Consider the following 26,685-nt stretch of genomic DNA (forward strand, 5'->3'; position numbering starts at 1 on the left):
ATACAGAGAGGAAGGGGGGAGGGAGAGAGAAAGAACCTCTTTTTGTGGGGGGGAGGGAGGATGTGTGAGAATCAGTTAGAGATGGAGGGAGAGAGTGTATGAGAGAAAGATGGATAGCAAGGGAAAGAGAGTGGTGAGAGAGACAGAGACCCAGAGAGAACCTGGGAAATTCAGTTAACCTACCTGGGTTTCAGTTTCCTTGTCTGCAAAATGAGGGAGCTGACCTAGATCAGAGGTGTTAAATATTCCCCAACTGCAGCTCAAACCAGATGAATGGAATTGGAAAATAATGAACAAAATAAATAAAAATACAATATAACATAGATAATGTTAAGGTGTGGTTTTCTAAGCCAATAAGCTGCTAAAAAGGGATTTTTATGTTTAGCAGACCCCATTCCTATTTGAGTTTGATATCAGAAGCCCAATTGATCTCCTAAGTCCCTTTCACCTCTAAGTCTGATTCTCAGAGCCAGAAACCTCTCTTTTCATGACCTGTGACCATCTCCATAGCCCTTATACCACACAGACATTCAACCGTACTACAGAAAAGTTTCAGTTATCCATCCTGTGTCTTTGGATGCACCAGAATCCCAGAACCGCAGGCTACTTGATTTTCACCTGAAAGAATGAAAATTACTCTTCCTAACTGAATGTTTCTTATACTGTTTTATATTTCCCGTAATGGCTAATGGGGAGAGGGAGGTTGGAGTGAATTGTTTTTTTTTGAGAGAAGTTAAGGATTAGAAAACAGAAAACCAGAAATGACTTGGTGATTGATAATCCGCCCTAGGAAAACCCAATTGGCCACAGTAAGGTGCCTGAAAGGGACTGACGCATAGGATGTTTCCAAAAAGTTTAATAAATAATGTTTTTTTTAACTGTATAAACTATAAATACACCATGCAATCCTTATAATTTAAAATAATTTACAGGCTGAGGTAGGGAGGGGCCTGGGAGAGTTCTGGGGGGCTGGCTGGGCCGGCTCAGGGTCTCCCGGTCTTCCTGCTAAGCACGCACACGCAGGCAGTGTCGATGCGGATGAAGCGCCAGGCCGCCTGCTTGCCCTCCATGGTCAAGGCCTTGACGAAGGTGTGCGTGGTGGTACAGTACGAGTTCCAGTGCTTGGAGTCGATCCCTCGGCACCCGCTGGAGACGGGTTTGGGGTCCCTGCACCTCGTCTCGAAAAAATACTGTTTGAAGACGTTGTTGTTGATGTTGACCTCGGCCAGCACCGTCACCTCCTTGCCCTTGATGTCGGTGGCCGTGTTCTTGTCCCCGACCCACACGCTGACGCTGTCGCACACGGAGAACTCGCCCCGGTGGAAGACGGGGTGCGCCGAGCGCCTGCCCCTGGAAGTCCGGTTGAGCGGGGCGCTGTCCGACCCCTCAGCCCCCAAGTCCAAGTCCTCGTCCGCGATCTGGGAATTCGCGAACGGCGCATCTGCGATGACGGGTGGGGGCTGGGTGCTAAACAACACTCGCGGGGAGCGCAGTCGCCTCTTTTTAAAAAGTTTGGGGTCCACGGTCACGTTCAGAGTCTGCCCCGCTGGCCTGCTCTCTACCGGCCCGGCAGGGTAGTGAACTGTGTCCGGATCGTGGCGGGGCTTAGTCCGCTGGGCTTGGGGAACGGGGTGCCCTGCTGTGCCATCGTCTTCCGTCTGGGGGGTTGCCCGTACGCCGATCAGAAAAGCTGTGATCAGAGCGTAGAACAACATGGACATCACTCTGGGCGCCTGCAGTGGGACAAAACAGGAGGTTACCATTGGTGGCCCCGAGGCTCCCCCAAAGGGACAGAAGCCGGGCAACTTGGGGGGCTGCCCTTTCGCCTTAGTTTTCCAACGGCATGCTAGGAAAGTTTTTCAGCATTCATCCCCTTGCAGTTTTAGAAGTTACACAGTTTTCTACCATCCTCTTTCCCCACCCTCCTCCCCTTAGAGGCAGACAGTGTTGGACTTGTGTTTAACATGTTTACATATTAGCATTACATATATGTACATAAACTACACATATTTTATGTATGAGGACTCATGGGATAGGAAGGAAAAACATTAGAGAAATTTTAAAAAGCAAACATCATATCCATTCAGATTCTGTGGCTTGTGTTTCTGTTTGTTTCCTTTTATTTACTCTGGATGTAGATATGGGTGCTATGGAGATAGTCTAGGTCATGAAAAGAGAGAGGGTTCTCACCCTGAGAATCAGATTTAGAAGTGAAAGGGACCTTGGGGATCAATAGGGCTACTCATATCAAACTCAAATAGAAATAGGGTCTACGAAACTGCATACGCATCCTTGCTGGCAGTTTATTGGCATAGAAAACCACAGCTTAACATTGTCTATGCTGTTCAAAACAGGTCTGCCAGGGTTGTCCCAGCTCTCTGGACTTGTGAGAGGAGCTGCATCCATCATAGCTGGTCAACTCACAATGTTGTTTTAAACAACATTGCAGACAGTGTTCTCTTGGTTCTGCTCCCTTCACTCAGCATCAGCTCACGTAATTCTTTCCATGCTTCTCTAAAGTCTGACTATTCATCTTTTCTTATAGAACAACAGTACTACATGACATTCATATACCATACTCTGTTCAATCGTTGTCCAGTTGATAGGGGCTGCCCTTTTCTAGGATAACATTGCTATTTCCCAAACTCCTCAGCTCATGTCTCCCTCAATGTCTCTGAAAAGACTTTATTTTATATCTAGGATATTTTCTTAGGTTTGCTTTAAGGATTGCAATTGTAATAATCATATTTATTATACTTATAACAATATAATATTATATTATTTTCTTTTCATCTTCACAATCCCATGCTTTATTATTCCCATTTTACAGAGGAGGAAATTGAGTTTGGGGAAGGCTAAATACTTGCTCAGGGTCACTGCTGGCAGCATTCAAATTCTGGTCTTCCTGATTCAAAAGTCCAGGGTTACCTGGTTTCCTTTAGATAAGGCATTTTTAACAGTTTAATTTGTTATGGATCCCTCCAACAGACTGGAAAACTTATGTATATCTTCTCAGAAGGGCAGCTAGGTGATGCAGTGGCTAGAGCATCAGCCCCGCAGTCAGGAGGATCTGAGTTCAAATTCAACCTCAGATACTTAATATTTACTAGCTATGTGATCAGGGCAAGTCACTTAACCCTAATTACCTCACAGTTGTCCTGAATCCTATCTGGCCACTGGACCCAGATGACTCTGGAGGAACAAGTGAGGCTAGTGACTTAGCATAGTCTCCTTCACTCAAATTTAATTCACATGCTTATCATGGCATCACCTCCCTGATGTCATGGTCTTCAAAAGCAAAGGATAAGTCATGATCTTCTCAGAATATCCATATATTTCGATATGGAATTCAAAGGTATTATATTGCAATAGTTATAAAAAAAAAGTTCATAGCCACCAGGTTTAAAATCTCTTCTTCAAATTTTCCTGTAAATGTTTCTTTTTAAAAAGAATATTTTAATTTAGATATTTTATTTTTATTTTATATGCTTCTGATAAAATTAGTTAATATTTGAATAATGCTTTAAGGTTTGCAAGAAACTTTATAAACTTTACTTCCTTTGATCCTCACACTTGGGAGGGTGGTACTAGTTTTCTCTCCAATTAATATATGAGGAAACTAAAATTCAGAGATGTGAATTGATTTGCCCAGTCTCACAACAGTTTATCTGAGGCAAATCTGACTGCAAGGTTTGACTTTATTTTTGTCTTGTTTTTCTAGAGCCTTATACAGTGTCTTTCATAATGTTGGCTCATAAGAAAGGTTTGTTAAATTGTATTGGATTATGTAAGAAGTAAGGGATTTAGTCTTGTGTATCCCAAGTTCTTGGTTATGCCAACATCCACTGTAGGCTATGATGGGAACATAGGGTGTTACTGGTGGTCTGGGCAGGAGGAGGAGTCAGGGACATTTTTGTGGCTTGTAGGCTGTGTTTTCAGCACTCTTCCCACAGAGCAATAAAAGGTCTTAGACAACCAAGGTCACCAGATTGGGTTGTTTTGGGTTTGTGCTACTTGTATTTGGAACATTTCTTGTCAAAGCTAGGACAGGACTTGGGTGTTCCTTTGGCAAATTTTGTAACTTGCATCCTCCATCTTCCCCCCCCCCAAACTCTTCTCTAAAGTTTTGTGCCTTCACTATCCCATGTCACCTTATGACAAAATTAAGAACTATCTGCTGTGGAGTTTTCTGGTGGCAAAAAATGTGTTTATTTATTTTTTTTAAAAAAGAGCCACCAAACCTAAAATGCTTCCTACTTCTTTGTTTGGTCCTAGGAGGCTAATGCTTGCCTTGCCTACTAAGCCTTCCCCCTGCAGACATGTGTGTCTCTTACAGGGTCAGGACTGTTATTCTTAAGGAGGAAATCTCAACTTCTCCCACTGCCTCAACCTGTGGATGTGACAGTGCCTCTTTTGCCTGCCTCTCTCTTGATCCTTTAGCTCATTTTACATAAGGACTCTGAAGCCCTGGTGGAAACTGGAAAAGGTCACTGGTTTCATACATATTTTATGACCTTTCATTCTGAAATGTTCTTGTCACCTTCCTGCAATTCTCAAGACAGAACAAGGGTTCTTAATCTTTTTTTTTGGGGGGGGGCATGGATTCCTTTAGCAATCTGATGAAACCCATGGACTCCTTGGAACGATGGTTTGTTTCCTATGTTTGTGATTGGGGAAGATGTTAAATAACAGAGGCTAGTGAAAATAATATCCAAGTTCACAGAGACACCTTGTTCCTGAAATCTATGCATGGACCTCAGGTTAAGAACCCCTACATTAAAGCTACACACTATTACGGAACTGAAATAGCCACAAGCTTCAGAACCACTCCTCCGAAGCTACAGGGCTCTGTGCTTGGTGATCATCCCAAGGACCAGTTTCTATCCCTACCTTAACTGCCTTACTGAATTCTACACTCTCAGGTTCAGTCCACTCTAGTATCAATCTAAACTCGGTTCAGAGATGAAAATCCTAGCATTGTTGATTTAGAGATGAAAAGGACCTTAAAAGCCATCCAAATTCAACACGCTCCTCTTACAGGTGTGGAAACCAGGACTTACAGAGAATGACTGGCCCAAGGTCATGTGAGCGATGAATGACAGAGATAATACCTATAATAAATATCCTTTCTGAATTTGTCTCACTTGTGATTGTTTTAACTCTAAACTATTTTTCACATTGATTTTCTCATTTAACTAGTCATAGAAACCAAGTTGGAAGGCATCTTGAGAAGTAGGGAATCCTCTCTACAATATATCTAACATCTTCCAATCCTACCTGCCTGGGTGGCAGGTAGGTGAGGGGTTATTATTACTATTTGAAAGTCGAAGGAAGAAAAAAAGAAAGTTGAAGGAGCTGACAGATAGAGAAATGAAGTAGCTCACCTAAGGTCACATTCAGATAGAGTAAGCACCAGAATCAGGGAGAAAGTTCAGATCTCCTAGTGTTCTTTCCATTGCACTAACCTGTCCTCCACAAGTCAATAACTATTTCCATTTATCAGTGATAAAGAAAAGATGTGAAGGGCGGCTAGGTGGCACAGTGGATAGAGCACTGGCCCTGGAGTAAGGAGGACCTGAGTTCAAATCCGGTCTCAGACACTTAATAATTACCTAGCTGTGTGACCTTGGGCAAGTCACTTAATCCTGTGTGCCTTGCAAAAAAAAAAACCTAAAAAGAAAGAAAAAAAAGAAAAGATGTGATCCAGTCCCTCTCCTACCCATTCAGAGCTGCTGCATTCAGAGTAAATGTGAGCTTTATATTGAGAAGATTAACCAATTCTAGATATAGGCATATAGGCTGAGCTTGAGGGCTTCCTGTGAGGAGGGCAGATGCTATGGAGACAGAAACAGGCTCAGATAAACCCCAGATTTTTTGCTTTTCTGGGTTCTGTGGGAACACTTTTCCTGACCTTCACTGCCCCCTGCCTCCCCTGACCACTTAGCCTCTTGCCATTTCAGTCAAAAACCCAGGTCTTTGTCTTCTTCCTCAGGATATCCTGAGAATGTCTAATAGGACATTCTCCACCCCCCATTTGGTTTTTATGAGGGGTTAAGTGACTTGCCCAAGTTCACTAGTATCACGTATCCAAGGATAGATTTGAATTCAGATCCTCCTGACTCCAGAGTTGGTTGGTGCTCTATCCACTGCCCCCTCAATAGGACATTCTTCACCCCCCTTTGGTTTTTATGCGGGGTTAAGTGATATCAAAATTACATAATAAGATAACTGGATACAGATGGTATTCTTCCTAAAATTGCTCCTGATTGTTGCACTGATGAAATGAGCAAGTCCTTTAAGATTGAACATCAGCCTCCTTACAGCTCTTGATCCAACTCATCATATCATGGACTGAAATTTCCCCTCAGGATTCAACTTTGTTCCAGTATCCTGACTTTCATCTTTACTAGTTTTGTGACTATGAGTGAGTTACTTAACCACAATTCACAATTTTTCTCTTGTATGAGATACTCTTGATACTAACCTCCTGGGGTAATTGTGAGGAAATCAATTTGTAATTCAGGAAATGCTGCAGTAATATTAGTGTCTTATAGCATCTGATGATAATAATAGTTGGCATTGATCTATCACTTTCCCGTTTGTAAAATCCTTCACATGTTATTTTGTATAGTCCTCATAAAAACCCTGCAAGTTAGATATTATTATTATCCCAATCTTAAGGATGAAGAAACTGAGATGCAGAGTACCAGTAACTTCTTTTGGGTCATACAACTAGTAAATGTATGAGGCAGCATTTGAACTCAGGTTTTCCTGCCTTCCTGCAATCCATCCTCTGTGACACACAGCTACTTCTTATATATAACCTTTGTTCAGCTCCTCCTGCTGCTCTGCTCTTAGGAATGGAGGTGACCCTGGGATTTTAGGAGCCAAACAATCTTACCAAGTTTGAAAGGAATTGGGTTTACGCCCAGTAACAGACTGTGTCTATAATCCAAGGACCAGCTAACTAAGCACAGAGACTCATCCCCAGGGACCTAGGCACTGCATGATGGATTTAAAAAAAATTTTTTTGGCTACAGCAATTCACAAAGATCATCTCTTAAGGACATGGAGAGGGGGGAAAGGGTGCAAATTATCCATAGGAGGCACATCTACACTCACAAAATTGGGGATCTTCAATATTATTGTGGTCATTATTATAGGTATGTCTAATCACATCTTTCCTCTACAAAAATGTAATATTCTGGAGGGCAGGAAACATATCTTATTCATAAGATAATAACTTTAGAGATAGAAGAATCCTCAGAGGACATTTGATTCAGACCCCTTATTATTCATAAGGAGTAAGGGAGGTTATATTTCAGTGTCAGAGGTCACCCAGGTAGACATAGCAGAGTTAGAATTAGAACCCAGATCTCTGATTTCAAAGCCATCTCACAAGGCTAGTACAGGACCTTGCATGTGGTAGGAACACAATATATAAGCTTCAAAGAATGAGGGGGTAGGGTTAGGGGCTAAAATAAACCATTGCCTGATTTCTTTTAGTTATAGTCTGATATCTTTCCAGCGTCATCAGGGCTGAAAATAATAAATTTTGTATTAATAGTGTCCTCTGGAACACATAGTAAAGTAACTGGGGGCAGAATATAATGAGGTGGGGAGTTTCCAGATGGTCCTTGGATATCTACAAATATGATAGTGACCCTGAATTTCCCCAGAGGTGCACACAGTCTGAACAAGACACAGATTTTCATCTTTAGTAACAGATAGATGATAGGGAAGCCAATAATCTGATCAGATGTCCTTTCCCTTTTTCATTGTCATTCCTGTCTGATTTAGTCTTGAGATACTGGAGCACTATATGGAGCATCATATTTAATTCATATTTTAACAAAGTCATTGGCAAAATGGACAACATCTGGAGCATAGGTTATCCATCTTTTTTTGTATCCTGAATCCTATTGACAGTCTGGGGAGCTCTTCCTACCATCACATTTTTTAAATGTACAAAATAAAACACATAGGATTGCCAAGGAAACCCATTATTTTAACATAATTTTTCATTTTCCATGTTCATAGACTCCCTGAAATCCTTTCATGGACCACAAGTTAAGACTTCTTGATATAGAGTATGATGATTGAGATAGTGAAAAGACTGGAATCCTGAAAATCAGTTGAAGGAATTAGAGATGTTTAATTTGAGGAAGAGAAACCTTGGAATGAGTTGACTAACGGTTGTGCTAGAGCTAGCTCATGCTGGCTCTAAAGAGTCCATTGTTAAAAAACTTGGAAAGACTTATATGAACGGGTACAGAGTGAAGTGAGCAAAACCAGGAGAACATTGTATGCAATAACAGCAATATTGTATGATAATTACTGTGAATGACTGGGTTATTTTCAATAATTTAATGATCTAAGAAAACCCCAAAGGACCCATGATAAAAAATGCTATCTCCTTCCAGAGAGACTGATGGAGTCTAATTGTGGACCAAAACATTTCCTTCCTTCCTTCCTTCCTTCCTTCCTTCCTTCCTTCCTTCCTTCCTTCCTTCCTTCCTTCCTTCCTGTTTGAGTTTTCTTCCACAAAATAACTAATATAGAAATGTGTTTTACATGATTGCACAGCCTCAGAATTGGGGGAGGGAAGGGAGGAAGAAAATTTGGAAGTCAAAATTAAAAATAACAAATATTGAAATTACTTTTACATGTAATTGGAGAAAATTAAATTTTATTAAAAAAAGAAAGAGCTCATTGTTAAATTTTCACCATGAACATCCACACTACAAAAATCTATAAATACTATAAATTGGATATAATTGCATTGTTTGGTTGATTGTCTAGATGCAAGAAAGTGAATAAAATATTAAGAAGGCAGATTACATGTGTGTACTGTGCTCACAGTATTCCCCACCCCCCCCAAGTTGATTGTTAAACATTTACCAGCAAGTTTCTGTCTTGACTGTATTCAGGTATATGAATGACTTTCATGTGGAATAAGGATTTGACTCCTTCCATTTGTCTCCAGAGGTTAGAGCTATTAGCAGTGGGTGGAAGGAACAAGGGGACACTGTGCTGCAGTGGACAGAGCACTGGACTCAAGAAACTCTCATTCAGATCTTGCCTTTAAGATATTTATCCTCTGACTGACCCTAAGCAAATCACTTGCTTGTTCTAATGGACCTCAGTTTCCTCACTTATAAAATGAAGTGGTTGGATTTAATTACAAACTCTAAGGTTCTCTAAGTTTTAATTCTGCACTCCTATGTGACAAATTTCAGACTTAAATAAGGAAAAACATCATAAAAAGGGGGAAATCTTGGAGTAAAGTCTGGATGTTGGAGAGGGGATCCCAGCCCAGGAATGGGTTTAGACTAAATGACCTCTGGGGTCTTTCCAACTCTGAGATGCTGTGTGACCTCTGGCAAGCAGAGAAGGAGTCAGTAGCATGGTTGGATTCCTAATTACCTTTTCTCTATTTTCTTGGTTCACTTGTTGACCTGGACATGGAAGTCCAGTGAATAATTTGGTAGTATTAATATCTAGTTAGTGGATCATCCAGACCCTGGGGTTTTGTGTATTCTTCCTTATATTCTTCCTTTCCTTCCTTCTGTCTGTGGAAACTGACCTTGGGATCCATCACCTTCCCCAGCTTTAATAATAATTATTAATAATTATCACTAATTGATATATCACTGTTTTTTCACTAAAATTTATATCATGATTGTTACAAAGTAACATGCCCTCTCATTTCAACTTTATAAATAACCCTATTGTTATCCCTACATTACACATTAGGAAAATGAGACTGAAAAAGATTAAGCAAAACTTGTTCAGAGTCATGGATTCTAGAAAGTGACTGAGATAGGTTTGGGACACAGGTCTTCTATAATCTCACGCTGGTGCTCCATCTACTAGTCTTTGCCTAACTTTTTGCATCACGCTTTCATCAGATGGAAAACATGTATATCCCATCATCAGTCTGGGTTTTTGCTCATCAGTTTTGATCAGTTTTGACAGGCAGAAACTTGAAACTCTTAAAGAAGGTCTGGACAGTCCATTCAACTTTGTTCTATTCCACCATTCTCCATTGTCAAGGATTCAGTTCAAATCAGTTCAATTCAACTCAATATTCAAGTTAGTGGCTCTCACCCTGGCTTGTTTCATGACCTTTAAAGAGGCCTTTAACCTTTGTGGGGTTTAGTTTCTTTACCTATAAAATGAAGCATTGTACTTAGAAAGGGATAGGATCCCTCTCCAATTCAAAACTCCAATCCTATGATCTCTGAGTCTTAAAGAGGTATTGACTTGCCAGCACTAAACTCTATAGGTAGAGATTTTTCATTTTTATTGAACATATCTACACATAGCTACAAGTGCTTATTAGCCCCTGGTGAGCTGTTTATGCATATGTCCATTTGGTGTTTTAAATGGGATTACAGAAAATATAGATGATTCATATAATTATTATAATTATAAATATGTTATATACAATATTATATGTACATATCTCTATTATATGTCATAGAAAATGGGTAATCCTGGTAGACATGCTTAAATTTAGAATTTGAGGACATCTAACCATAGTAGAAACTTGAATGAAATTAGAAATTTCAAATACTTTGAAATGTCCTGAGTATGTATCTCATAAGGTGGGGAAAGGGGTAGTGAAGAGAGATTTTTTTTCATCTTAACAGAAATTTCTTTAAAGTTAGGATAAAAAAGTTTTCTTGAGATTGTGGCATTATTGATTTGATCTTGTTATCCCTCTCCCCACCCCCTCCTACAACTCCAAAAGATTCTTTAAAAAAGTTTTTGCAATCTATTCCAGTGATATCATTCAGTAATCAGTTTGAAAAAAGAAATATTGTCTCCTTAGTTAGTGGTGAACAATGGAAGAAGTCCCATATATTTGTTTGTTTCATTAAAGCAAAGCAAAATGATCAGCCAATATGATCTCGTATCCTGCTCCACCAACCAATCTGAGTACTATCAAGACCTACCTGTGGGAGAGGCAGCTTGGGTGAATGATTACTTTCAAGACTGATTCTCCCTCAGAAATTCTTGTACAAAAAAAGTCATTTTTTAAATTCATCCTGTCAACTCTCTATGGCCCCATTTGAGATTTTCTTGGCAAAGACACTGGAGTGGTTTGTCATTCCCTTCTCCAGTTCGTTTGACAGATGAGGAACTGAGGCAAACAGGATTAAGTGACTTGCTCAGGGTCACACACCTAGTAAATATCATAGGAAAGATTTGAATTCAGGAGAATGAATCTTCTTGTCTCTAGATCTGGTACTCTAATATACTACCTAATTGTACCAGAAGACTTGGGTTCGAATCCTACCTCTGGTACCTACTACCTTTGAGATCTTGGACAAACCCGGAAAATGTAAGGATTGAAAAAGATGGTCTCTGATGCTCCTTTCCATAACAAAACTATGAATGAAATATTTTATTTACTTTGCCCCACCCTGGAATGGAATAAGTAAGATTCAAAGAAAAGAGGTAGGTCAGAATGCCCCACTGACTTGATCCTTACATCATCTTTCCATCATTCTGTCTGGAAGGGTTGCTATCTCCCTAGCTTTGCAGCTGATTGTTCAGTTTAATCAGTACTCTCCAATCATTCACATGGTCAAAGAACCTTGGCCAAAAAAAAATACCCTATAGATTCTTGTCCAAAATCCACTTTACCTGACTAGATAACACATCCGCTGGATGGAACTTGGCAACTGGCCCACATATTTGTACAGGGCTTGTGGAACTAATAGCACCAGAAGACTTGGCAAAGATGCTGAATGGGAGGGAACTATAGAAGGGAACAAAAATTTCTGCTAAAGTCAAGTAAGAGCCAAGAACTATGCTAGTGTTTTCCAGTTATTCGACTAAGGAGCTAGGAAGACTAAGTGTTAAAGTGAGAGGAAATTCGTGCTGTTAAATGAAGACCTTTTTCTCCTCCTCTTTTTCTGTCTTGCTATTTGTCTCTCCCTCCATTCTTAGAAAGACTGAAGGATCACTCACTTTTTCTAATTTTTCATTCTCTCTCTCTCTCTCTCTCTCTCTCTCTCTCTCTCTCTCTCTCTCTCTCTTTCTCTAGCTTAATGGAACAGACTCTTTTGAAGTGTAGATGGTTCCCGATGGTCAGTAAGAAAAGTTCTAAGGCTCCCCTTAATATAAATTTTAGCATATTTGAGCTGAAAGTGTCCTGTGAGGTTATTGTATCCAATTGTAATTGTGTATTAGAGATAAGGAAAGGGAGGTTAAGAGAAGAAAGGACTTGTTGAAGTGATTTCTAGTTAGTTCTAACTAGTCAGTTGTACATGTATGATTTGAGCTATGGCTTGCAGTTCTAATGTGCTGTGCATTCTCAGGTATATGATATTAGAACAGAGAAGGGATTAATAGAATAAAACCCAAACTCACCACTGCTTCTCCTCCATTAGGTTTTATTGGGAGATCTAACACTGGAGATGTGCTCCTTCCAAAGGAAAACGATGTAACTCAAGTCTCCTATTTAAAAGGCTAGTAACTGATAGAGTAAAGGTATGCTTCCCTAGCCTTCAACATTCAGATATATACTCAGCCAAGTATTCTATGTTACACAGATATTTAGATAGAGGGAAATTATTTAGAAACTCTTTTTTTTGCTGCATGCAAATATTGGACCTAATGTAGATATAACCTAAATAACCTCTGAGAAGAACATTTAAAAGCCTGAGAATTCAACACAGGTGGCACAGATGCCCAGGTTGTATGTCCTTGAGCTCCTCCAACTCTCTTGATCATTCCTAGAACATGTATGCATTCACTGAATTAATGAAAAAAGAATCTATGATCTCCTTCTACAAAATAAACCCTGAGATGGGTGAAGGGAAATTCGGGGAGGTTCTAGGTGAAATAAATGACCTCCAAAGAGCCAAAGTCAGCTTTGAATGAATGAGTGGACTGTTTAAGAACAAAAGGCCCTGACTTTGGACACCATGCCCATGGACTCAGAGTTTAAAGGTAGAATGGCTTGGGCCCATGTGATGCCAGGAGAGATGGGGTTAGCAGGAAGACCTTTAGGAAAATCTTCTCCCAGGCAGGTCTGGAGACCTCTTATATATGCTTATATTAGCATAGACATGTCCTTTCACATCCAGTTCATAATCCAGGTCCATTCTAAACAGCACTTGAGCTCAGAAATATTCCTTTTCCTCAGTTTTAGGCTCATTCCACAGCTCTTCAGTTACTTTCTGGGTTTCTTCCTTGCCATGAAAGATGCCGGAGGTGTTTGAATGATTACATGAGCTCTTACCTCAGTGTGGCCTGGACAGAAAGCTGCTCCACGGGGAAAGCTTTTATTGGGTCCAGACGCTGAGCTGCATTTGGGTCCAGCATGCCATCTGGCCCCCTCAGACTGCACAGCCAAGGGCCAGTGGAGTCTCAGGCCCGGACTCTAGAGGAGGAATAGCATACATATCAGATATAATATCTCATTGGAATCAGAAGTCGGAATCCCTGGTATTCTCAAAACCCCAAATAAGGTGAGATTGCCCCCAAAGGACACTTGTGGATGGGGGGGGTATGAGAGAGAAGAGGGAACAATTGTTCCTTTGCTCCCAGAAACTCTATCCTGTAGTCTGTGGATTGGCCGAGGCAATGTTCTTGGGAGAGAGGGTTAGTCTATGACCCTTGTGTCAGGATTAATTCCTTTGGTTTGTTCTTGGGCATGGTCCATGACTACTTTTATACTCAACAAAGTGACTTCAAATCCAACAACAGATTCATGTGACTGAAGACAGAGGCACCCTTATCAGATGACAAAAATGAAAATCATTTTATATGCTACACATTTGCCGAAATACAGCCAACTTTGGAACAGTATAATGAGGGTAAATCAAACTGAAAAAAAAAATGTCCAGACAATTCAGAACAAGTCAGTGCTTTGAAGAAAACTCAGATGAGCAATCACAGCAAATTAAAAAAAATGCAAGTATTTGAGTGATAAGGGTAAATTTATTTATGAAACTGTGGCAGAAATACCAGAGGACCAGGTCAAAGTTCAAATTTTAGGAATCTAGAGATAGAGGGAGAGGACAAAATGACTGAAGGGGCAGGGGTATCATTTAGTCTTTTCTTTATGTGAATACTTATGGAATAGTTCTTTATCCCCCTCTTTTCCCTCAAGTAATTATTAAAGGTTTAAATGGGGGTGGAGGATGGGAAGATATTAGAATGGTATTCTTTCTCTTCCAATCTGTATTTTTTTATTCAGAAGTAAAAATGATCGCTCCCATCCTGCTTCTTCCATCTTTTTCTTTCATCATTTTAAGGACTTATCTTTTCACCCTGCCTACAGGAAACCTTCTGGGTGAATATTTTTCCAATGCTAACACAAAAGAATTAACTAAACGTTGCAGAGTATGTGGTGTCCATGTACTATAGTCCTTTTCATCCTTGGAAGTAACACCCCAACTCTGTGGTATTTATAATAAACCTGTAAGATAGGTGGTATGAGAGCTGTTATCTACATTTCACAGAAGAGAAAAAATGGAAGAATTGAATATCCTCTAATCAGAAACTGGGAATACCTCCTCCCCTTTCCTTTCTCAAGCTCTGAAATTTGGTTTGGCCTTAAGAAATGATTGAAACACCTCTGACTCTTAATTAGGTTTTGGGCCTAGAGGGAACATCTATCTGGCAGTCTTTAGAAAGAGTCCAGGTGCTCATGTGGAAAAGACATTGAATTCAGACTGTTCCAAGTTGGAGGATGATTTCTGAAGAGGGTATGTTCTAGGTAGGTATTGAGGTAAACAATCAGAATTTATCTACTTGAGGGAAATAAGATATGGGCAGTCAAAGTGGAATGGGGTTGACCAAACTTGACAAAATCATCCCCATCTTCCACACCTCAATGCAATAAATTCCTTCAGTGGGCCATTTTCCCAACTCCAAACATTTTGTGGACCTCAATGCATTAAAGTTGAATCCAAGATAGGTCAGTATAGTGGGGAAAAAACTCTTAGCATCCGAGTAAGGATGACAACAATTGTGTGAAGTAGTTGTTATGTTCATGTCGATTTTTTTTTAGATGAGGAAAGAATGAGTACACAGAGACCCTTTGGCCAGAGTCAAACCACTAGTGTCTGAGGGAGAATTCAAACTTAGATGTTCCTGACTCCAAGTCATATACTCTTTCCACTAGGCCATTTTTCTGTCTCTATACAAATAAATAAAATTCAAGTAAGAGAAATGCATAAAAGAATCATGAAGTACCATGGGAATAGATGTGGGAGAAATTAGTTCTAGGGTTTTATAAATTTTACCTGGGTCTTGAAAGAAAGGTAGAGTGCCAACAAGTTGAGTAAGGCTTGGGTGGGAGAAGACATTTCAGGTGGAAGGAATAGATGTGGAGTTGGGAAAAACTGAGGCATTTGAAGGATGGCAAAAAGTCTCATTTGCCTCTTCATTCTCATTTTAAATGGACCAAGTTGACTTTTGGGTCACTTTAACATCATTGAATGTGAACCCCTTTGTAAAATCTATAGTCCTTTGGTAGAGTTATTTCTGTCACTTAAGTGTATTTTCTGAGTAACTGCAGTCTTGTATATTCTTGGATCTTCAGGGAGGTATGTCTGGTGGTACAAAGTAGGCAAGAACATGTTATCTATATAGTGCAGTCTTAATAAAGGGATGGTTATCATCCCTTGATGATGAATTTGACACATCCTATCAACTGATGCTGAAGAACTAGCAAAAGCATTTTTTTTGTTCAAATGATCCACAACAGACATGGGAAAGACCCTAGATTCTCTCTCCAAGTGGTTTATGTTAACAAAGTTTCTTGGGCACCTTCTTGGACTCTAAAAACAGATTAGCCATCAGATCCAGGATTTACAGGGATTGTTGAAGGGGAGAAGGTGGATTTAATAGGGGGGAATACCTGTAAGCCAAGGATACTTGTATGTATGTGTGAAAGAGAGAAAGATATAGAGCATTCTCCCTAGGGTGATTGGTAGTATCAGTTGACTCCAGGGGCCATCCTCTTTTTTTATGATACTAATAATGATGGAAAGCAAAAATATAGATTTTGAAAGCAGTGAGTCCCAGAAGTCATGAGTCCTGAGCTCTAGATTGGGCTCTGTCATGATTAGCTATGAAATCTTAAACCTAATTGCCTCACCTTTTAATGCCCCTTGATTCCTCCCCTTTAAATGGGGAAGAAGAAAGGGGTTGATTGCACCAGAGAATATTTACATTAGACCCTGGAACCAGAATAACATTGACCCTTTTAGCCTAAACTAGATGATTTTATTTCAAATTCAGCTGAGAGGCTAAGGCAAATAGCAAATATTTCAAATTAATATCCTATTTAAGTCAAATCTTAATAGAAATATCAGTTTTTCTGCTAGTTATTATATCCAAGGAATGAATGAAGGTCATGTGACTGAGGCCAATTTCTCATCTCTGCCCTGACTATACATTTATCTATTTCCTTTATTCCAGTAGTTCTCAAGTTATTTTGATCCAGATTGTAAGATATCATGGGCCATCTCCCATCTACTTTCTACCTATTTCCTCTCAATGTATTCCCCTGCCTGCCCCTCCAATTCTCACTGCTGCAAGAAATTCATTACTGGTAGAATAGAAAGACTGACATTGTGATGGAATGTTATTGAGATTTATCATGAGTAAATTATCAATTTATTACAGAAACAAAAGTAGACATAAGAGAACTGGGGCTATCTCACAGATGCTTAGAGATACCTATACTGACTTTTTTGACCCTTTCAAGGTATAGTAGAAAAGAACATTGGATCACAAAGGGAGTTTATCATTAGAATAGGAGTTTCTTGAGGGCAGGGGCTTTTTAAAAATATTTCTTTGTATTTCTAGTACCTGACAAATATTAAGTGCCCAATAAAATGTTCTTTGTTTGATTGATTTTGATCAGTTCAGAAGGCTAAGGTTTGAATTTACTCTTTGTCATCTGTTACCTTGGTGACTTATAACCAATCTGGGCTGCAAAGGAGAATAGACTTAGAGCTAAAAGGGATCTTAGAGGACCCCCCTCATTTTATAGATGAGGAAACTGAGTCCCCGAGAAGGGAGGTGATTTACTGGTGGTCATATAGTTAGCAGACAGATTGGGATTTTAGCTGAAGTCTTTTCCCTTCAAATTCAGCATACCACACTACCTTCATTTCCTCATTTTCAAAAATGAGAATGTTATTCTTAGCTATCTAAATTCTATTTTCTTTAGATCTATTTTCTAAAAATCTGCTGCTTTCCTTAATTCTTAATCACATATATACATGTATGTTAATTTGCACATATGTTTGAAGATTACTATTCATATGTATGATTAAAAGTCAAGGATTTAGGAAGTTCACCAAAAATGACCTTTAGATTGACCTTTCATCTTTCTTCCTTTTCATATGTTTGTAGAGTGAATGCTTGGCAGTGTTGCCTAGCTCAGATGGTGGAAAGCTTCTAAAAAAGCAGTAGTATAATCCTAATCAGGAAATTAAGAAAGTTGGATTCAAATCCAGGTCCTCTAACATCTTCATATAAATGTAAAGCATGTTATCTCTCACTGGAGACATTCAGACAAAGACTGGTTACCCCTTGTTGGATATAACCTTCCTGGGTGTCAGTTTTATCTTCTAGAAAAATGAGGGGGTTAGACTAGATGACTTATGGGGTCACTTCCAGCTTTATCATCCCATCATTCTGTGATGCTATGATTTCTAAGTATGAAGAAAGTTGGTACTTTTGTGGGCTGAGGAAATGCTACATCAATGTGCTTCTCTAGTTCAATCCAAGGATCTATGATTCCACTCATCTGGGACTTCCTTAGCCCACTTAGAACTCCTGTAGCTAAAAAATATTGTCAAGTGGGGGCTAACCTTCTGGTGATGAATCTCTGAACTTAGAGAAGTTAGACTTCAGATGAGTTCATTTGATTTTACTTGCTGAATCTTATACTTCTTTGCCATAGTTTCAAGAAGCCAGGGTTGCCTCTATGCCATAATAATGATAATATTAATCTGATACTTTAAGATTGGCATAGTGCTTTGTAAGAATTATCTCATTTTTATCCATATCTCTTTTTATAAGCAAGGTATGAATTCATTTAGAGTTTTTAAATGTGAGCCATTAATATATAATTATTATTGTCATTACCATCTCCCAAGTCCCTCCCTCCTTTCTTTATTCTTTATCAATTCTTATTCAGAATACATGGTTGTGGGAAGATGGGGATAAAATTTGGACACTTTTATTCTGGAGGTCCAATTCATCTTTTAGTCTAATCTTCCTATTCTCCTTATTTTTGGCCTAATCAGGAATTCTTTAGTATGGAACCTGACCATGAGTTTTGCCAACTAGTGGGCTTCTTAATTTCATGGAATTAGAAAAAAAATCACTTTGGTTAGTTTCGACTGATTGCAATGTTTGAGAAAATACAACATGTTTAACTATCTAGTGGTTTTGGCACATCGAATAGGAAAATAGCAGACCTGGTACCAAGGCCTTGGGAAGGCATTAAGAGCTCAGAAAATTGCTTTGTTTTTCAACAGACAAAAATTTTAAAATGGACAGTTTCAGGGTATGTCCCTTTCAAAGAGAAATGGTCCAATGGACTCCTCAGGGGAGATCCTGGATCTATTTCAGAAATACTTGCCAGCCACCATCAGCCGCCCCTTGGGTCTCCCCAGAGAAAATGCAGCTTAAAGGAAAGGCCATTGTGGTTGGCTGACCTTGAAATTTCAGATTCAAAGGGACTTTGATGTGCTTGTGAGTGGTTTGCTATTGTTAGAGGCTGTCCACAGAGGGCATGTTATTTACCTGACTGGCCTCATGGTATGTGTAGCAGCCTACACTACAGAGAAATGGTCATAGAACAATGCTATTAATGTGGTCAACACAAAGACAGCTAAACACAAAGCAGTCTGCCATGAGGACAGTATATTTTTGTAAGCCTCCACTGCTGAAATAGTAACCCTCATCATGGAGCCCATCAGCTTAGTAATACTAATGATATATCTATAATCTCTTCAGCAGTGCCAAAAACAATCCAACAATTTTTCAAACTTCTTTGAGACCCTAAGAAAACATTTCCTTGGTTCCAACTGGCTGATCCTTAAACCACAAGAAAGATCTGTTTCAGTTATGTTTTTGGCCTTTCTCTGCTCTGTACTTTGTGTACTCATGACTGAGAGTAAATGACAACACCCTGTCAAAGGGGACCACTCAGGTTAGCTGGTGGCCAGGTCTCCATTGGATGATTCCAGCCATAGACATCAAGGTTGAAACCAAAGTGGCATCTTGACTGGCTGCCCAGGTCCTAGCACTGTATCCCCACTGGTCTGATCAGATTAAATGTCCTTAGTTTTGCCTTTTCTTTCTCAGTGTGAGGTATGTTTTCCAAGCAATAGGTCAAGCAGTGTTACAATACATAAGCGTATAATGCAATTCAGATGTCATTTAAGAAAAATCAAGGGAAGCTGCATCCTTTAAAAAGATCAGGTCATAACAGACTGCCTTCTGTGGGGGGTGGGGGAAGGGAAGCAAGATTGGGGAAAAATTGTAAAAAATTCAAAATAAAAAAAAAAAGAAAGGACAAGTGCAAACAAACAAACAGAAAGATCAGGCCAGAATCTAACTTAAAAGACATGTAGACTTAAGGGCTTTCTCAAAGCCAAGACAGTAAGTTTCACAATTAAAGAATTTCAATGGGGGGAGTGATGGAACTTGCATTTAAATATTTCAGCCATGAGGCTAGCACCTTTGTTCCTAAAGACATTCTAAGGAGTGATGAATTGTCTGCTAGAACCATGGGACTGTTTCCACTGAGAAAATTCCAGCATATCCCCATCCTCCATACTACCTTGTGTCCAAGGAAAACATTGAGGACCCATGTCCTGAGCCTGGTGAGCATCACTCAGCCCTTGGGACAGTCAAACTAAATTTTGACTTTACCCATACCCTTCTGCCCCAAGGATTCTACTGAAGGCACTTGGGAGCAAGAGTTGACATAACATCTTTGATGCCTTTCCTGTTTCTTGCTAAGATTTCTTGGCATGTCCATTCACTTCACACCCAGAAAATCTGACTCAAGGCATGAAAGAGATAACTTGGTCCCACTCTGCCCAGACATGCTTCTCAGGCAGATCGTGGGTTATTTGGGGCTAAGATAAAGGACAGGGAAGGGAGGTCCTCTTCTAGAAATGAAGAATTTCCTCCCCTAGCTGCATTTGTCTGGAGCCCTACATTTTAGCTGCTTCCCGTGTATCATTTTTTTTTTTTACCAGCCTGAGTCTTAAATTGGCTCCTTCTTCCCATCCTGTATGGCATGTGCCTCATGGAGAATGGTGGAATGTCAGCCAAGCGGTTAACTCTAATGAAGGACTATTTGAAGGGGTATTTTTAAGCTTAGGTAAAGCGGAGCTCTTTCATTATCTCGGGAGGAAAGGTCAGAGGAGATGGAAACCTGCTGTCCTTCTACAGTCATATGATTCCCACGTAATTACATCTCAGAATATTCCCAATCTTCTAGCATTTCTCCTCTGGGGTTTCATTTGACCATGACATCGTGAACAAAAGGAAAAACTACACACCAGGGGAATTCATCGAGGGGTTAACAAGAGCCCCACAGTGTGCATCTGTCTCTGGAGGCCCCAAATCTTTTGAGTAATAAGAGAAGGCCAGAGATTGAGAGCAGATTGTGTTCGCCCTTCCCCTCCTCTATACTCAGTGCACACCTACAGGATAAAGAAAATCCGCTGGTAGTTAACCTGTTATTATCTCACATTTAACATTGGGGAAAATGTGAAATAGAATTTTGATCTTCAGTTATTTCAGTTCTGCATTACCTTAGTTCATCAAGTCTTAGAATTGGAGGATCATGATCTAAGAATGGAATGGGATTCATTTAATCCAACTTCCTTATTTCTCAGATGAGGAAACTGAGGCAGGGAGTTTCAATGACTTGCCTCTGGCCATACCACAAGAAGGAGAATTTGAATCCAAGTGTTCTGACTTCAGAACCAATGTTCTTTCCACTATAAAATGGCTTGGAATTTTAGAATTATCTAATCCAAAGTCTTTATTTGGCAGATATGAAAATTGTAGGTTCAGAAATTGTCAGAGCCGGACCTGATACTCTGACAATTTAACTTTCAATTCTGACATTCAATTAAACAATTTAAGTCCCCGTTGTCTAGAGCACTGCGATGGGTATGGAGGAACATACAAAAGTTTAAAAAGACTAGTACTGCCCCTCATGAAGTTTACAGATAAGACACATGCACAGGCAATGCCATGTATTATAGTAAGTAGTAATAACGCTGACCATCAGAGAGAAACCAGAGAGGACAGTATGATGGTAATATAAGAGAGTGAAAAGGATCACTGCCTGGCAGTGGGGGTGGGGGAGGCAAGGGGGAAGGGAAAGAAGACCAAAGGAAAGCTTTAGCTTGGAAGGAAGTACCTGAATTTGCCTTTAAAACATAGATTCATGGACAAAGAAGTTGCTGTTCTGGTATGCTGTGTTTCACCCCCAAACTAGTCACCTCCTCTGAGCAGGAGAGATGATTTGCTATTTGTACCAACATTGGGTTGAAATTGTTGACTGCCCATGCCTGGTGTCTCCTCTCTGTAACTGGGAGATACAGGCAAAGATCTTGCAGCTGGGGTGCCATTATCTGTAATCACTGAAAACAAAGATGCTGAGTAACCGACTTAAAAATTATTTTTGAAATGACCCATTTTTGCTTCATTCCTAGGCAGTCAGTCACATTGCTATTTGGGAGATGCACAGATTCCATTCATCATATGACTGTTAGAGCTACAATCTTAGGCACTAGAGGAGCCAGTGGACAGTATGGCAGAAAGGATAGGGCGCTGGACTTTGAAGTGAGGGTGAAGTAGCTTGCAGCACACTCATATCTTACTCATCTCTAAAAAATCCCTTCCTTGATCTGACTATCCTCAACTAGTTACTGTCTTTATCTTTCCTCTGCCCTTGACTAAACTCTTTGAGAAAGAGATCTACGGGAGGTGTTTCCACTTCTGTCTCTCTTGATTCAAACCTGCAATCTGGCATACAACATCATAATTTAAATGCAACAGCCCACTTCAAAGTTAATAATGATTTTTTTTTTTTTGCAAGGCAAATGGGGTTAAGTGGCTTGCCCAAGGCCACACAACTAGGTCATTATTAAGTGTCTGAGACCGGATTTGAACCCAGGTACTCCTGACTCCACTGCGCCACCTAGCCGCCCCAATAATGATTTCTTCATTGTCAGATGGAGTGGTCTTTTCTCAGTCTTTGAAGCTTTTGACACTGTTACCCTTTTGAACTGAATACTCTCTCCTCATAGTTTTGTGACTAAGCTAGTCCTCCTCTTACCTGACTGACAACCTTCCCAATCTATTTTACTAGAGGAAACCTATTTACTAGGCAAGTCTATTAATCATGGATGTTTCCTAAGCTTCTGTCACAGGCTTTCTTCTCTTTTTCCTCTTTACCATCCAACTTGGTGATTACACCAGCTCCCATAGATTCAGTTATCATTTCTTTCTATGGATGGTTATCAAACCTATATTTTCAGCCTTAGTCCCTCTCTCCAGAGTTCTTCTGTCACATCACCAACTGACTTTTGAACTTCACTAATCGTTATGTTCTGTAGACATCTGAAACTCAACCTGTACAAAATAGAATTCATTATATCTCTCCCTCACCCTGAAACTTCCCTCCCCACCCCTTCCCAATTTTCCTTTGACTATCAAGGGCACCACTATCTTCCCAGGCTCACAACCTTGATGTTATTATTAACTTCTCACACTCACTCCACTCATCCAATCTGTTGTTAAATCTTGTCATTATCACATCTCTTGTAGACATCTGCTTTTCTGCATTCATACATCCATTCCCTGGCACAGTCTGGAAACTTCAGGGATTTTTGCAATAACCTTCTTCTTGGTCTTCTTATCCAAAATCCTTCCCTATTTCAATCTATCATCCATTCAGCTGCCAAAATGGTTTTCCTAAAGTACAGCTATGTCCTATTCAATAAAGTCAAGTATCTTTCTATTGCCTCCAAGATCAAGTATAAAGTCTTCAATGTAGTTTTCAAAGCCCTTCACAACTTGAATTCTTCCTGTTTTTCTTATCTTCCTTCATTGTGTTCCCTTCCATTCATTCTACCATCCAACTACACTGGCCTTTATTCTTCCAAATCATGGCTACCTGACATGCCTGGAATACTCTGCCCCTTCATGTCCACCATCACTGGCTTTCTTCAAGACTAAGCTCAAATCCTGCCTTTAGTTATCTTCCATTTACATGTCATTTCTGTACCTAATGGCCTACAAGTTGTCTCCCCCATTGGGATGTGAGACCCTTGAAGGCGGGGGTATGTTTAACTTTTCTTTGTATACCCATTGGTTAGCACAATGCCTAAAAATGTTGACATACTGTCACTAGCTTTGTGATCCTGGGTAAATCACAATCTCTCCATGTTTCAGTTTCCTTATCTATGAAATGACCAGATGGACATGATGCACTCTTAGATCTTTTTTCCAGTTCTAAATCTCTAGGGAGAGAATCCATAGCATACTCCTACTTTCTGATACCTTATCATCAGTAAATAGTTAAGTGTTCCTTTGAATTCACTACTTTTTCCCCCCTTTTTGCAAGGCAATGGGGTTAAGTGACTTGGTCACATAGCTAGGTGTGTCTGAGGCTGGATTTGAACTCAGGTCCTCCTGACTCCAGGGCCAGTGCTTTATCCACTGTGCCACCTAGTTGCCCCTAGTTCACTTAACTTTTGCAAGAAGATAGCCAAATTCAAAATACTGCCCAGTAGTGCAGGGAGCTTGGAGAGCCTCTGCATCAGAGATGTCAGACTCTCAGCAGGTTCCCATAAGACTCTAGGAGTCCAACCAGATTAAAATACAATTAAGAAGTGTTTAACAAACTAAAAAAAATGCAACATTATATTATTTGCAGACACATTAACATGGATCATGTTATTTTTGTGGTTTTCTAAGTCAACGTTAGACCTGCAGGGAGGCATCTTTATTTGCGTTTGACACTACTAGTCTACACAGTTATTCTAGGTCATTCAGCAAAAGCAGACGGACTTAGTAATGAGTTACTGGAACTGACTCCAGGGTTACTGGAAAACCTGCTTTTCATGTTGGCTTGGATAGCCAGGCCTGCAAACTGTACCAAGTACTTTGGAAAATAGAAGAAAGCTATCTAGGCAGACAGAAGACAGGTGGATGGAAAGCTTTTGGCCAGTTAACTTTTGATGAGCAGAGACTCTGAGGCATTAATAAGGCCTTATTTCTACTTAAACTTGAGTACTTAAAAATGCACACAGGTGCTATGGAAAACTCATTGGACTCTCTCTCTCTCTTTCTAGTTTTGTCTATTTTTTTGTCCATATTTTCCATGAATGAAGAATGCTATGCTCTGTCTCAGTCTCTGGCTGTATGCTGGACCCCCTAGAAAAGGCAGATGCCTCATTGTTTAGTTACAACCCATGATGTGAGACAGAAAATGAAACACACACAGACACACACACAGACACAGACACAGACACAGACACACACACACACACACACACACACACACACACACACACACACACGACAGCGAGACCGGAGATTGTGCAATCAGTAATGAAAACCATTTGTGAGAATTTTCCCTTCTGTCTGTATTGAGATCCCTGCTGAGTGGGGGCCCAGACTTGCATAGGGGCCTTCTAGTGACTAGCTCCCCAGCTTTGACTTCTAAGATAAACAAATATGTGAGCCACTGGACCAGATACTTTTTGCTAGACTGCCAAGCCTGATCCTCTCTTCCCTATCCCAATCTTCTTAGACATTTTCCACTTTCTACCCCATGGACTGATTATCAGCCCATGCATTAATGTGTATTTATTGCAGTTATTTTATTGCTTTTTCTCCCTGGTTGGATTTTATTTTGAAGCAGACGACATCCATCCAAGATCCCAGAACAAATTGTTTCTGAGGTAGAATGGAGTGGCATTTAACATTCCTCCTCTAACTTAATACTTAAAAATGACAAAGTGAATGTATTTCTTTTGGGTTTATGAGGCAAATTTAAACTTATTTTCTCCTTTGATCCTCATACCTTGACCTCTTTCTGCCTTTTCAATCTCCTTGAGTCTTCCTCCTTGCATGTATTCTAAGAACACTGTAGCTATTTTCACCCCCATTTTAAAGGTGCAAAAATAGAGACTCTAAGTGATTGCATTACTTGCCCAGGTTGACACAAGTGGTAGATGTCAGAGGCAGATTTTGATCACAGATCTTTTTGACATCAAGCTCAGTATCCTTTCCACTATGTTACTTTTACCAAACAGAATCCTTGAAAACTTAGGAGTGGTGTGGCAGGATAATGATATTGACTGCGTATTATCAAAAAGTTGCTTCTCATCTGGGATGAGCCTTGGTTTGAAAGTAGGCTCTGGGCAGTTACTTCCCACTGGAGACTTAGGGGCATCACAACACTTGGGAGCACTTATGTTCACTGTGGTATAGTTATTGCCTCCACCAGTGTAGAGCATTCTCATACTGTAACTCAGAGATGACAAACCCTGGTCAAAAATCCCCAGTGAGGCCAGAATAAAATTAAGATGTAATTGGGAAATATTTAACAACATAAATAAAAATATAATGAAACATAGATAATGGTAATATATAATTTTCTAACTCAATATGCAGCCTTCAGAGATCCTTATGTACAATTTGGTGACCCTCTTTTTAGTTTGGTAACACTAGTGTAAGATTCTTGCTAAGGGAATCTTAAATCAGCTGTAGGGAATTTATTTAGTGTCTTAGAAGCTTTCCTCTGGATATTTTTTTTAGGTTTTTTGCAAGGCAAATGGGGTTAAGTGGCTTACCCAAGGCCATACAGCTAGGTAATTATTCAGTGTATGAGACCGGATTTGAACCCAGGTACTCCTGACTCCAAGGCCAGTGCTTTATCCACTACGCCACTATGCCACCCACCTCTGGATATTTTAATATTTACTGGACCCTAGAACAGGCCCGTGGGCATCGGGGAGGAGAGGTCCATCTATTGTCCATTCCTCTGTCTATATTTCCAGCCCATCTCTTTTTTCCATATATATGTGTGTATATATATATATATATATATATACATAATATATGTAAATGTATGGATATATTCCATTGATATGTTCCATGGAGCTCCTTGAATGTAAATAATGATTAGAAATATATGACACTCTCCTTGTATACACTATGAATCTTTTCTCCTCTTAAAATTTGATTTTTTTGAGATTGTGGTATCCTATGAGTCAATTAAGACACAGAATCATCAAGACATTACAGGAGTTAAAAAATAAAGACGTCTTCAGTTTGCAGATCATTGAAAGGTTTCTATGGTTTTCCAAATACAAGTCTAACCTATTCTCCTATTCAGTTCTGGACTCAGCCTACCCTACAGCTGCAGTACCTGTCTAAGATTTATGTTATGATGGGCTAACTCGATGCATCTTTCATCCAATTGCATGTCATCACCTAGTGATGAGCATTCTTCATCGTTTTTGTATTTTCTTGGTGAGGTCAGTTTCTTTTGTGTGATTATGGATTACATCAAGGGGATCCTCGAGTATTCTAGGATGCAATCAGTCTAATGTAATTCAAAAACAAAATCTTCTGGAGAGCTTCACCAACTAA

The 26,685-nt window shown here is 39.8% G+C and overlaps 1 protein-coding gene across 1 annotated transcript in view; it reads right to left on the bottom strand.

Annotated features, from left to right (window-relative positions):
• Window positions 1-892: 892 nt before the first annotated feature.
• Window positions 893-26,685, bottom strand: part of NGF (nerve growth factor) — a 79,105-nt gene continuing 53,312 nt past the window's right edge. The window contains exons 2-3 of the mRNA XM_074188510.1: window positions 13,259-13,399; window positions 893-1,733 (exon numbers count right to left, since the gene is read on the bottom strand). Of these exons, the coding sequence (XP_074044611.1) occupies window positions 984-1,721 (738 nt within the window). The 5' untranslated portion in view covers window positions 1,722-1,733; window positions 13,259-13,399 and the 3' untranslated portion in view covers window positions 893-983. The remainder of the gene's footprint in view (window positions 1,734-13,258; window positions 13,400-26,685) is intronic.

Source organism: Macrotis lagotis, chromosome 5 (genome assembly GCF_037893015.1).
Source record: "Macrotis lagotis isolate mMagLag1 chromosome 5, bilby.v1.9.chrom.fasta, whole genome shotgun sequence".
Classification (NCBI taxonomy): Eukaryota; Metazoa; Chordata; class Mammalia; order Peramelemorphia; family Peramelidae; genus Macrotis; species Macrotis lagotis.